This window comes from Stegodyphus dumicola, chromosome 1 (genome assembly GCF_044657685.1).
Source record: "Stegodyphus dumicola isolate Sdum_Otavi_A_Nest chromosome 1, ASM4465768v1".
Lineage (NCBI taxonomy): Eukaryota > Metazoa > Arthropoda > Arachnida > Araneae > Eresidae > Stegodyphus > Stegodyphus dumicola.
The window spans coordinates 64,919,040-64,931,841 of NC_140768.1; the positions used below are offsets into that span (position 1 = coordinate 64,919,040).

A 12,802-nucleotide genomic window follows, 5' to 3' on the forward strand; every position below is an offset into this window, starting at 1 on the left:
CCAAGGATTTTATGGTTTTTTTCTAAGAGTTCACAACATCTATTATGCTGTCTGCATTGTTCATCACATCTGTGACCATTTTAACCATAACTAAAAATATCATGATAAAAAGTGAAATGTACCATGACTGTGAACCTCTAAACTACATATACATACAGAGTGAAAAAAAAGTGAGCATTTTATTTAACCAAGAGCATTCCTTTCTTTTTTCATTCTTCACCCGCCCTTTTTTTTAAATAATGGAGTATTTCTCTTATGCACTAGAACAAAGGTTTTATTTGAATGTTTACACTTTGATAGCTACCCTAAGCAAAAGAAATTCCATCTCACTTTTCTCATCACATGCTCTTGACTTAAATTCTATTTCCAACAGAAACAAAGATTAAATTGTTATGAAGTTAATTTATTAATACTGCTCACTAATTTAATTTTTAATGCGAGTAAAATGAAAATACTGCAAGCATTAAGAATTGTAAATTTTTAGAATCATGAAGTAAGATAAAACCTTAAGCCAATTTTTTTACTTACATTTTACTTTCTTATACTAAAATTTAAATGTTACTTATTAGTATTCCGCCTGTTTATTCAAATTCTATTTTTGTTTCAGATTATCTACTTGTAAATTGGAATTTATTTTATTTTAATTCTTTCAGCCATATTTATTAAGAGATTTTTCTACTGTATATTTTCTATAGCTGTAACATTCCAACCTTTCCCAATTATACAAATGTGTAACTATTAAATGGTGATTTTAGTTTGTGCTTGATAACAGTACTCAAAATGTTCAAAATCAAATAAGTTTGAATTATAATTCAACCAGATGGTACAATGCTTTTCAGCAAGGTTTGATCATACTATATGTTACTTTAGATCCATCAATTTTAATACATTTATACCAGACCAGTGTGTTCAAAACCACTGATATGACAAAGACTGACTCACTCTCTTTCTATACGCATTATAAATAGCATGTTAATCTAATTTTAAGAAAAAATGGAAGTTTCTACCTGTAAATTTTCTCATCTGGGGATCTTGGAATAGAAGCAAAATCTTTCATATAGTTGTTTAAAAAGCTATAAAAATACTCAGGAAAAGCCTTGTCCCGCTGCAGTTCCAGATATTCACTTGCACTTAACCGAGCTGTAGGTTCTTTTTGCATCATGCTCTCGACAAGTTTCTATATAATGATAAAAGTAAATGAAGGCAGAAATGTTATTATTAACAGAAGCATAACATTAGTTTTTATTTAATATTAATGATAAAAAATCAGTTTTATACTATGTTATGCAAAAATCATGCACAAAAATGAAATGTTCAAAGTATTTACTTATGAGATACACAATGAGATGGATATTTTGAGTCCTAATTTTAAATACAAAACACAGTATATAACTTATAAGCTCAGCCAGAAGGCAATTTTATATGATATTTTTAAAATATTTATGTATAAATAATAAATATATTGAAAATATTGTATAAAATCAAATTGTTGTATTAGATAAAACTGAAATAAGTTTAGATGCACTGAAACATCTGGCAGTAAAGGTATGATGATCTCATAAAAATCCTTTAATCAATCAGAACAATATACTGCTTCATATTTTGCGTGTTAGAGAATAAATAGAAAGTTTTTGTGCATATTTGAAAGCAAAGATGTAATGATCTCAAAAGAGCAAAGCCAAACATCATTATTACTAACTTATTTGCAAGTACTTCATTGTAGGAAAAAAATAAAGAAATAATAATCGATATGCAGGGTGTTTATTTTTGACAAATGCACAATGGCATATAAAGTCCCGAACCCATTTTGATGTTTAATAACTCATAAAATAATAAAGATAGATTAAAATTAATAACATCAATGGTTAGATAGACTCGGAAAGTTTCATGACCCTTGTCAATGAACTTTCACGTGTGCCCCCTTCGTCGCACGGCAAATTTCAAGTTGATATTCAATTTCACGCTAGGTACCAGCAAGCATGTCAGCATCCACAGAGGCTATTGCGGTTGTAATTCTGGCTTTTAGGTCATCAATATTTGACACTCTCCTCCTGTAAATGTTGTCCTTTACAAATAACCAAAGGAAAAATTCCAGCGACGTTATATCAGGTGATCTGGGTGGCCAAGGAATTGGACCTCCTCGCCCAATCAATAGGGGTCTTAAAGCAAGATCTGTCATGGGTTCAAACATCAGTTTCTTATCAGTGAAGTGCAGTAAGTGAATAAAAACAAGCACTTATGAGTGAGCAAAGTTATACAGTAACTGAATATAAATCGAAAATAAAGTGTGAAAGTGTACTTAGTGTATTTTTAATAAAAGGTTGATTTGATTTATATTTTATAGAATGTCATGAAAGCTAATGTACTAGGCCGAGTATACAGAGTACATCTGAACAATGCCTAACGCTTCTATCTCCGGATGTTACTACATGAAATATGGGGACCAACAAGTTTCACAAATCTCAAGGTTGTTGACGGTTACCAGACATACAGAGAAGCATGCCAACACTTAGGACTACTGGATATGACAAGCTCATCAAGATTTGGTTGTCGAATTCAATGACGACATCTTCAATGAAACACTCATTCACCTAGAAGATGTTTAACAAAAAAAAAAAAAAAAAGAGACCTTACTACAACTTTGGATGCCAGCACCATGAAAAGATGCTTTCAGTGTGCTAAACTTTGAAATTACAAAGGAAAATACAACATTAACAGACTACTTCAATACATGCCTCACAACAAACCACTCTTCAATGACAATAAAAAAAAAATTTACAACAGCATCTTTTCATCTGGCATTACTGCCACACTCATGGAAGGAGGTCAAACCTTTCATTTCACCCTTCAACTACCGTTCAATATAACCGAAGAACAATTCCCATTATGTAAAATCTCAAGAGCATCTGAACGGGATGAACTTCTAAAACAAGTTAAAGATATATTCTGCGACAAATGCACAATGGCATATAAAAACTCACTCAAAGCCATGGATAGAACATTACAAGACTTGCGAGGAAACTCTGAAGTGATGGGAGGAGCTCTACTCATGCTCTCAGGAGATTTTTGACAGAGACTTCCAGTTATCCCCGAGTCAACACCAGCAAATGAAATCAATGCCTGCCTAAAAAAATCACATCTCTGGCCACACATACAAATACTGGGACTAACAAAAAACATGAGAGTTGAACTATCAAAAGATGAAACAACAGTATGTTTTGCTGAAAAACATTTACAAATAAAAAAAGGCCCATATCTTACTGACCAGACGATCAGCCTCATTGAACTCAACAGTGATTCCTGCAACATAGCACAACTGAAAATGAACTCATCAACCAAATTTATCCAAACATTGTTTACAGCTATACTAATCCAGAGCGGCTATTTCAAAGGGCAATTTTGGCAACTAAAAATATTCTCGACGATATTAACTTTAATATTCAAATGAAAAGTCCTGGTGAAGAGAAAATATATAAATCAATTGACACAATGGTAAATGTTGAAGAGAGTGCTAACTTCCCTACAGAATTTTTAACTCTTTATAAGTACCAGGAATGTCACTACCCTGCCTTCGACTGAAAATTGGATCTCAGATGATACTACTCAGAAATCTCAACTCACCAAAACTATGTAAAGGAACAAGGATGGTCATCAAACAGCTATCTAATAACATTATCAAAGCCGAACTTACAACTGGAAAGGGCAAAGGACACTCAGTATTTATCCCCAGATTACCACTGATATCTACTGAACTGCCATTCCAATTTAAAAGACTGTGATTTTCAATCAAATTAGCTTATAGTTGTAAAATTAACAAAGCACAAGGACAAACTTTAAAACATTGCAGCATCAACCTCAGACTCCTGTTTTTCTCACGATCAGCTAAACATTGCTTCACGGTCAACTATACGCTTAAATAGAATATTTCATTGAATAGGTTGTTATTGGATAACTATCCCTTGTCAGAATATTTTCTTTGAGAGTTAATTTTCCTCCATATGTTTACATTCTACAGTATTTTCAAAAGTTAATTGATTTACAATTTCTTAGATGATTTAAATTAGCTTTCCGTTTTCCAGATATGAAAAATGGCTAGAATAGAAATCCAGAGATTCTTTCACAAAACTTGCAAGTTGTCTAAAATATATATTTAAAGAGCAGTGATGAAAATATCTTCAAGCATCACAATCAAAATTCAAATCGACTATATTTATAGAATGCAGAACACTTTCTGGGATAAAGCTTGAAACAGGATGATGCACTGAAATACAGAACTATCCTGCACAGTTACAGATGTTTGGTTAAATTTACTAGCAAGGAAAAATAACTTCCAATATCTACTCTAGTAACAGTTTAATAAGTACTGATACGCTTTGGATTAAATACCTGTGAGCATTTTCTTCATACATTATATTCAAAATACAGTATTTAAAACTTGGTAACCACAACAGAAATTCTTCATACACCAATCTTTTCTTGTGCAGAACTTTGCACAAGAAAACTTACATCTAGAGAATGCAGGTTTATTCTAAACTTGCATCTAGAGAATTTTCTAGAGAAAACTGAAAATATTTGCAGAATGAAAGACATATCCTGAAACAGGACACTGCCCTGAAATAAGACACAGTCTTGCACACAGACTGACATGCCTGATCAATTTATTTTATATGCATACAAAATCATTACTTAGATATCCGTAATAACCTAAATTCCTCTTTTTAGAAATGTGCATATTTTATGATAGCAAAGCATACAAATATGTAAAGAGGATGAAACAACAGGAATTGTATACCATATATATATATATTAGACAATTTTTTTTAATTTTTACCTCGTTAATTCAATCACATGATTAACAGTTCTCTAGCACTGCATGAAGAGCAATCATCTACAAAAAATTACCTGCACTCTTTAATTCCTTTAGTTTAAAAAAAGCAGAATATAACAAATATTTAAGGTATTATTATAAAGCTCATAAAATGAGAAAAAAAGATGTGGCAAAAATTTAAAATAAAAATTCCCAAAGGAAAGATTTTAATAAAAGTACAAAATAAAATTAAGTTATTATTTTAATATACCTGAAAGAACAATATTACATCTCATCATAGTTACTTACCTTAATACTTGAATCCTCAATTTTTTCTAATGTTTTACTAGGATCAAAATCTCCTATTCTGTACCTTAATAACTGCGAGAAATCAAATGGAGCAGAACCTTCTGTAAACAGTTCCGTCAGAGCACACCTAATGAAAAAGCAAAAAGGCATTTAAATAACTAATAATTTTTTTAACTCTTTTCTTCCTGACACTTAAATAAGAAAATCATACATAATTACCCTAGAGAAAATATGTCCATGGCAGCTGTGAGGTCACCAGTTTTAATTTCATCAGCATGAATTATTAAAGATGGTGAGGCTGGAGCAATTGAACTGCTGGTTGAAGAAGAAACAGTTACTGCACTTGAAAAGACATTGGATGAACTCATGGTTTTAATAAATCTTTCAGGAGCTACATAGCATGTTCTTCGTCTTGAAGTATCAAAGAAATATGAAAAATCAGCAGGATTATCCTAAAATAATCATGAAATTACTTTTAGTGTATAAAAGAATTAATGCTTAAAAACTTGATAATATGAACTTGAAATTATGTATATTTATTGGATGCTTTGAATTTTAGCCGATACCTTTCAGTATGATACAAAACAATGCCACAACCTTTATTTTCTTATTCTCTTCTTCTCCACAGTACGCTATGCAAACTTCAGTTGTTTTTCAAAGAATAAAATCTTGTTCTTTTCCTCAGTGTTATCTTTTGTGAAACTTTCTAGTACCCCTTCAATGTCCTATTTTACACTTGGTGAACCAAAAGGCTACAAATTAGACAATTTTAAAAATAGGTTTTGGCTGCACACATGCAGCGTTTATGATGATTCTAGTATTTAGCGATATTTCCCTTCCTGTTCCGTGTTTTTTTTTTTTTTTTTTTTCTTTTTTTTTTAGGCAGACAGATTGCTATATCTTTTATATCTTTTTACAGCTTTAATTGCATTAATTATTATATCATTATAGATTTTCGAGCTTTTATTGCTTTAATTATCTTTTTTAAGCTTTTTATTGCTTTAATTGTGTCTGAGTTAACACCATAGGCGGCAATTTGTTTGGCCTAATGGACTTCCCATATTAACGATATCAGTAGAATTAACACACTTTCTGAATTTCAGAAATGAATTCAGAGACTAATAAAAAAATTAACCATTTACTTTCATTTTAATTATTGTTTATCTAAAAGTAATCTGATTTTCTTGCATAAATTTTTGAAATCATGCTGGTAAAATTGGTAATATGATTTTTTATTATTAAATCAAATATCACTGAATAAAATAAAATGATTCACATAATAATATAAGAAATACAAATTTTATATTTCCTCATCATTTATTTAGCAGTTGTTAACGAAAATTATAGCTTTCTAAAAGCTTTAAATTTGAAATTATAATAAACAGCCTCTTGTGATTAAAAAGTATATAAGATAGCAGATCAAAATATGTTTCCTGTCTCCTCTCACACAGTCAAAAATCACTTATTGATCAAAATAGACTACAGACAGCAGAAAGACACAGCAGTTCATTTTAAAAAAAGTCACCATATATCAACGTTATTTATAATTTTTATATTCATTAACATCTTATGATATTCAAGGATTCAACTATGAATTTCAGAATGTTGGACAAACAATGGTTACATGCCAATGATTAGATGCAGACAGTGGTGATAAAGTGCTAATGTACTAGTCTTGTATAGTTGATCACTGGAAAATACCATATCTCTTTTCAATGGCATAGCCAATCCATTCATCAGCAAGAAAATTATTAACTAACCATCTCATCAAAATTGGCATTAGATGCATGATGAAAATATTTTAATGCATATGAGATGCACCTCTAATGATTACTAAAAAAATATAAATTAGGAATCACAGCAGATTTAAGTACATTAATGTGGTACATAATAAGAAACAGCTAAAATTAAGTGAAAACATATTTATGTATTTGTGAACAATGCCCTATCTCAATACAAATACTTATAAAAATCAAAAAGTAAAGGTTGGAACAAAAATGAATAAAATTCTGTTCCTGCGATACGAAGATCTAACCTTTTTGCTTTGGGTAAAAGTTACAAAATGAATAAACACAAATTAATGAAACTTTCAAAAACGGAATCTTTGAATGAAAATTAAAATAAGAAAAGAGTTTTTTTTTTTTTTTTTTTTTTTTTTTTTTTTTTAATTACAGAACATTATACATAACAAAACAAAATATTTTTTTATTAATCTCCTTTGTTTTAACACTTCAAACAGAACTTCTCAAGGGAAAAAAATGTTTTGAAGCCTTAAACCAAGTTGATGAGTTCCAAATACATGTTTTGCTCCTCTGAATAATTTGAGACTCAAAACTGCTTTTTAATACCAAACCTTCATTTTAAAACTAAATTCCAATAGTTCTCAAATGTTCAGATCTTTTCCCTACATGTATTCAAATTCAAATTAGACCTATAACTATATACAAATGCTAAAAAATAGTAGACAAACCTAAAAAAGGCAAAAACAAACTAATTAGACAAACAAAATACAAATATTTACATATAATTAATTCATGAGTGTAAACGTACTACACACTGCAGCTATGTGTAATAATAGTATTAAGATCATAGAAAGGGGTATTTTAGAGCTCTGCAAAAATTGTGTACTCAAATAAAATGAAAAATATCAAAATTGAGGTAGGGATATATTAGTGCAAAAATCGCTCTTACTACCATCTATGAAATTAATTTAAATTACATCTGCAACTTAAAATCAGTAAAGTTGGATTATTTGCTTTTGCTAAATGTTTCAAAATATTTATGATTTCTTGAACACCTAGTTCATTTCTAATAAATCATGGTCTACAAAAAAAAAAAAAAAAAAAAAATTGTTCTAAAATGACATTTTGAGTGAGCTGAAAAATATGTTTAATGGGTTAGGTTTACAAATGACCCCGGATCATTTGCATGGGTTAAGTTTGCAAATGACCTGATATGACAAGCATTACTAATTATGCAATGCAACATTTTCTAGTAATTTGCTATCAACCGACAGAATACTGTTTCAAACAATCCTGGAAGGAATGCAGTTTTGGAAGTTATGAGCTTCAGAATAATATTTAACAGATTAAGAGATCATAATGTTGCATACTTAAATATCCACATCAATCTTCTACTTTTTTCTTTTACAGTTTCTACTTTTTCTTGCATTATTATTTTTAAAGAGATGAATTTAGCTTATGAATATGCAGTCTTAATGCCCACAAGACTGAATAACATGTTAAGATCACAGAATCTTCTATATAGAATTCTATACAGCTATACAGCCATATGCATGTGAAATTTCATTAACAAAATATATTAAACATGCAGTCAAATTGTGATCTGGTGACATCTGGAAAGGTATCACAAAAGCAAACCGCGAGTGTTTATCAGGGTTCTCACTCAAACAGAAGAATGAAATTCCCTGACTGTTCCGGTTTCCTACGTGTGGTTTAAGAAAATTCCAGTCTATCCTCATAGTGTGTGTTGGCTGTGCTAAAGGTAAATTAATTATGGTACTACTTGAAAACAAGAAAAATTGCTAATTACATATGACTTATAGTTATATTATATAACAGGGTTGGTCAAACTTCGCGTCAGTAAGAGCCACACGTTTAATTCAGGAATGTTCGAGAGCCGCATCTAAATTTTCTAAAAGCCACAAGTTCATATTTACATCATTACAGAAGTAGTGGAGGAGGTTTCAAATAGAAAGAAATCGTTAATAACTTTGTAAAAAGAGTCTAAACTAATTAATTACTTCCTTTTGGACACTGAATATTTTTAGTACACCATATTTCATACATATATTTTATATGCATAATGAGCTGCATAAATTGCCTAGGAGAGACATATCAGGCTCGCGAGCCGCACTTTAGCCACCCGTTATATATAATACGCAAAGCATTACTATTATGACTGTAATAGGAGTTCTTTTCCTCAGTAACTTTCATTTGCAAAAGAAATTAAATACTTACAATACATTCCATCTAAGTAATAAACAAAATCAGAAATAAAATTCATTCATTTTTCAATGCATTGTATGAACTTTTAAATATTGGATCCCCTCCCCCATTCATTGTGATAAAATTATAAATGAATAATAGATTTATTATTTTAAAAAGTATGGCAGATAAATTCTGAAATGGAAGTTATTGTTCACAGAATGGCAATGGGGGCCAGTTATATCTATCCTAATAAATAATATATAACTGCCAAGCAATCACCTCAGTGATATTACAACACTTGCTAAATTCTGAAATGTCAAAGAAACACTTTTCTTTTTTTAAGAAGTCAACAGACTTTTGATGAAAAACTTTTAATATAAGCCTATATAACACAAATTAAATGTAATTTTTTATTAGAATTCAAGATAAAAAAAAAGACATTTAGCATATTAAAACAAAACATTAATAGAATAATACTAATGAAAAATCAGCACTAAACTAGATTTCTTGTTTTAAATCTATTTTTAAGCCAACTGAAGAAACATCTCTGCTTAATTTTTTTTATTCCAAAATTTTTATCTTTTATCCAAAAACACTTTCGTATGTTTACCATTGCACTGTTTTTTTGCCTTTGAGTGCTTGATGATATACACCATGAGCAGATCTGACATATCGTAACATATTCAGAAGGCTACTGGAACAAAGACACTGGAAAAATTGGCTCTCTGCCAGTTGCCTGAATGATGCTCACACTACACACAATTCGCCAAGAAAATGATCGCTTGCAACGTTGGCATGAAAATTGCTTTTTTGGGGGATTGCTGTGTGAAATTCGCTGACTTCTTGACTAAAATAATTAAATTCCCTGACACTTTTGGCGCCATTTTTAATTTGCCCAGTTTTCCAGGTAGTGTGGCAACCCTCTAGTTTATGCTCTGGAGAAGAATTAATTACATGCATAATGTGGCCAAGAGTTATATATAAATGCACTCCTACTAACAGACAAAACTGAGAATCAAATGATTAGCTAAAAAATGGTAAGACCATCACCAGTTTGGTGTGGAAGATTACTGCTGTAAAATATGTACTTACAGAAAATATGGAGACATTATTCAGTATTTGGAATTAAAAACTTTAGCAATATTCCTAGCAGTACTATTTGAAACATTTAAATGAGAATAAAATTAACTCTCTTTTAGATAACAGTATCAGAAAAAATATTAATACACTGTTCAACATTGAAACTGCAAGACAGAAACGCAAAAGGCATGAAGTGCAAACGAGGGGGAGGAGGTGGTAGATGTAGTTATGGCATGCTAATGATAAAAGTTTTAAACACCTAGCTGCAATCAGCCACATGTAAGCAGAGTTAAATTGCATAAAAACCTTGAATTTAGAGATGCTGGTTTATAACTTTGCAGATAGCTACACATTTAGGCTGAAATGTTCAATATTGTGCATCCCAATGATTACAAGAGCAATAAAATACTTGGATGATAGCAAGTTGTGGTGAGAGACAAATTTCTACTCATACAGAAGAATAGAACAGTGACCATTACTTTACTGTGAATGAGTTTGAACATTATATGGTAACCACAGGAAGTCCAGCAGAGGATGTATAAACACCAGAAGGCACAAAGAACATTAATTCAAAAAAAAGGAAAAAGGTTGAACTAAAAACGATCACATACAGAAGGCAGCTAGAATGCTGACTATTTTTCATTATTTTTGTTCTCGCACCTACAAGTTTTATGTGCCAATTTCTTGTTTACTACTTAATATAAGTTTTGTGTTTAAAAAGAGGATGTATATCCAATTCATACACATTACATTGCAACATTAATTTTGGAGACACCGGCGAGATTAAACGAATTTTTATTTCAGTTTCGTCAGCATTTGGTACAGTATTGGATACTTCCATCATCTCATTTATCTAAAGGCTAAGCAAGATAAGTAATTTTTTTTTACAAATTTGACTTTGGTTTTCCTCATTGCGGCATTACATAATTATGGAAGACAAATTTAAGATCACAAAAAATAATAGAGGTAGAGCGAAAGCTGCTCTTACCAGAATTTCAAATTCCATTAATGATAATAAGCAATTATTCGAAAAACATGATTTGATGAATAAACTTAAAAAAATTGAAAGCATTTATTCTGATTTTGACAAGGCAGACGTAGAACTTCCACTGAAAAGTTCTGAAATGAAAGAATTTGAGAAAAAAATATGAAACCAAAGCCAAACTATAACAAGAACTTGAGAAATTAAATGTCACTATTAATATGCAAAACTACTCTACTATTCATGTTAATGAACATCCAATACCAGTTTCTAGTACTACAAATACTGCTAATAATTTTAAATTACCGAGAATAAATATGCAGTCTTCCAATGGTAATTACAGAAACTGGATGTCCTTCAAGGACTTATATGTATCATTAGTGCATAACAATGAAAATGTTAGCAACATTCAAAAATTTCAATATCTAAAGGGTTTATTAACTGATGAACCGGCTTCTATTATTAAACATATTCCCATTTCGGAAAATAGTTATATGGAAGCCTGGGGGAAATTATTATTTAGGTATGATAAGGAAAAACAAATTGTCACATCACTAATCAAAACATTCATGGATCAATCTTGTGTAATTAATGCAAATGCAATTAATTTGTAAAACATTGCTGATACATCTGATGAAATCTTCAGAGGCTTAAAATCTATTGATCTAAAAGCTAATGAAAGGGATGTCTGGTTAATTTATATTTTATTACAGAAGGTTGACAATGAAACATGTAAACAATGGTATGAGTTTTCAGCAAAAAGGGAATTTCCTACTTTTGAAATGTTTATTCAATTTATAAATGATAAATGTCACTCTTCATAAATTTTCCACAAAAAAGAAAAGGAAAAAACTCAATTAGTGTTAAAAGGTTTTCTGCTAACAAAAGTATCAAATGTATTATGTGTAAATCAGATTATTCTCTTTCAAATGCCCCAAATTTAAAACATTAACTGTCAAAGAAAGAAATCAATTTGTTAGGTAAAATAATTTTTGTATAAATTGTTTTTCTAGTCAGCACAAAAAATCTGAATGTATGTCTCCACACTGTTGTCACTATTGTCAGTTATTGCATCATAGTAATCTGTGTAAAAATCCATTAAAAAGTTACTCCACATCTGCGTCAACAAAGAAAAAATCCAAAAGCGAGTGAAATACCAGACATTGCATCTACGAATGAAAACAAAAATGGAACTGTAATTCAAAATAATAAATCAAACAACTTCTGCCAACTGCTTATTGCCAACTTCGTATGTTAACACAATTGATTTGATGGGTCAAAAATGTAATATTAGAATGCTTTGTGATAGTGGTTCCAAATCGACATTATTATCTGAATCTTGGATTAATTTATTGGGATTTAAGAGGAAAAATGCATGTTTTCCTGTTAAGAGTTTAGCTGAGTCAGAAGTCACAGTTACAAAAGGTTACATTGAAACTGAGTTCATGTCAATCCATGATATATCAGTAAGAATGCCAATTAAGGCATTTGTATTACTAGATAAACTAACTGCTGTGCTTCCAAGCCAAAAAATAAATGAGAAAGATTTTTCGCATTTGAAAAATGCAAAGTTAGATGACCCACATTTTCACATTCTGGATAAGATAGATATTATTCTAGGATCTGACTACTTTTTTCCTATTTTACTTCCCAGACAAATAACTAGTTCTCAAA

The 12,802-nt window shown here is 30.4% G+C and overlaps 1 protein-coding gene across 4 annotated transcripts in view; it reads right to left on the reverse strand.

Annotated features, from left to right (window-relative positions):
* The window catches only part of Vps15 (vacuolar protein sorting 15), a 115,398-nt gene that overhangs the window by 73,940 nt on the left and 28,656 nt on the right, over nucleotides 1–12,802 (reverse strand). For all 4 annotated transcript variants that reach the window (XM_085815791.1, XM_085815780.1, XM_085815786.1 and 1 more), the window contains 3 exons: nucleotides 5,336–5,568; nucleotides 5,117–5,243; nucleotides 1,008–1,177 (listed from right to left, as the gene is read on the reverse strand). In XM_085815791.1, coding sequence (XP_085671917.1) covers nucleotides 1,008–1,177; nucleotides 5,117–5,243; nucleotides 5,336–5,568 — 530 coding nt within the window. The remainder of the gene's footprint in view (nucleotides 1–1,007; nucleotides 1,178–5,116; nucleotides 5,244–5,335; nucleotides 5,569–12,802) is intronic.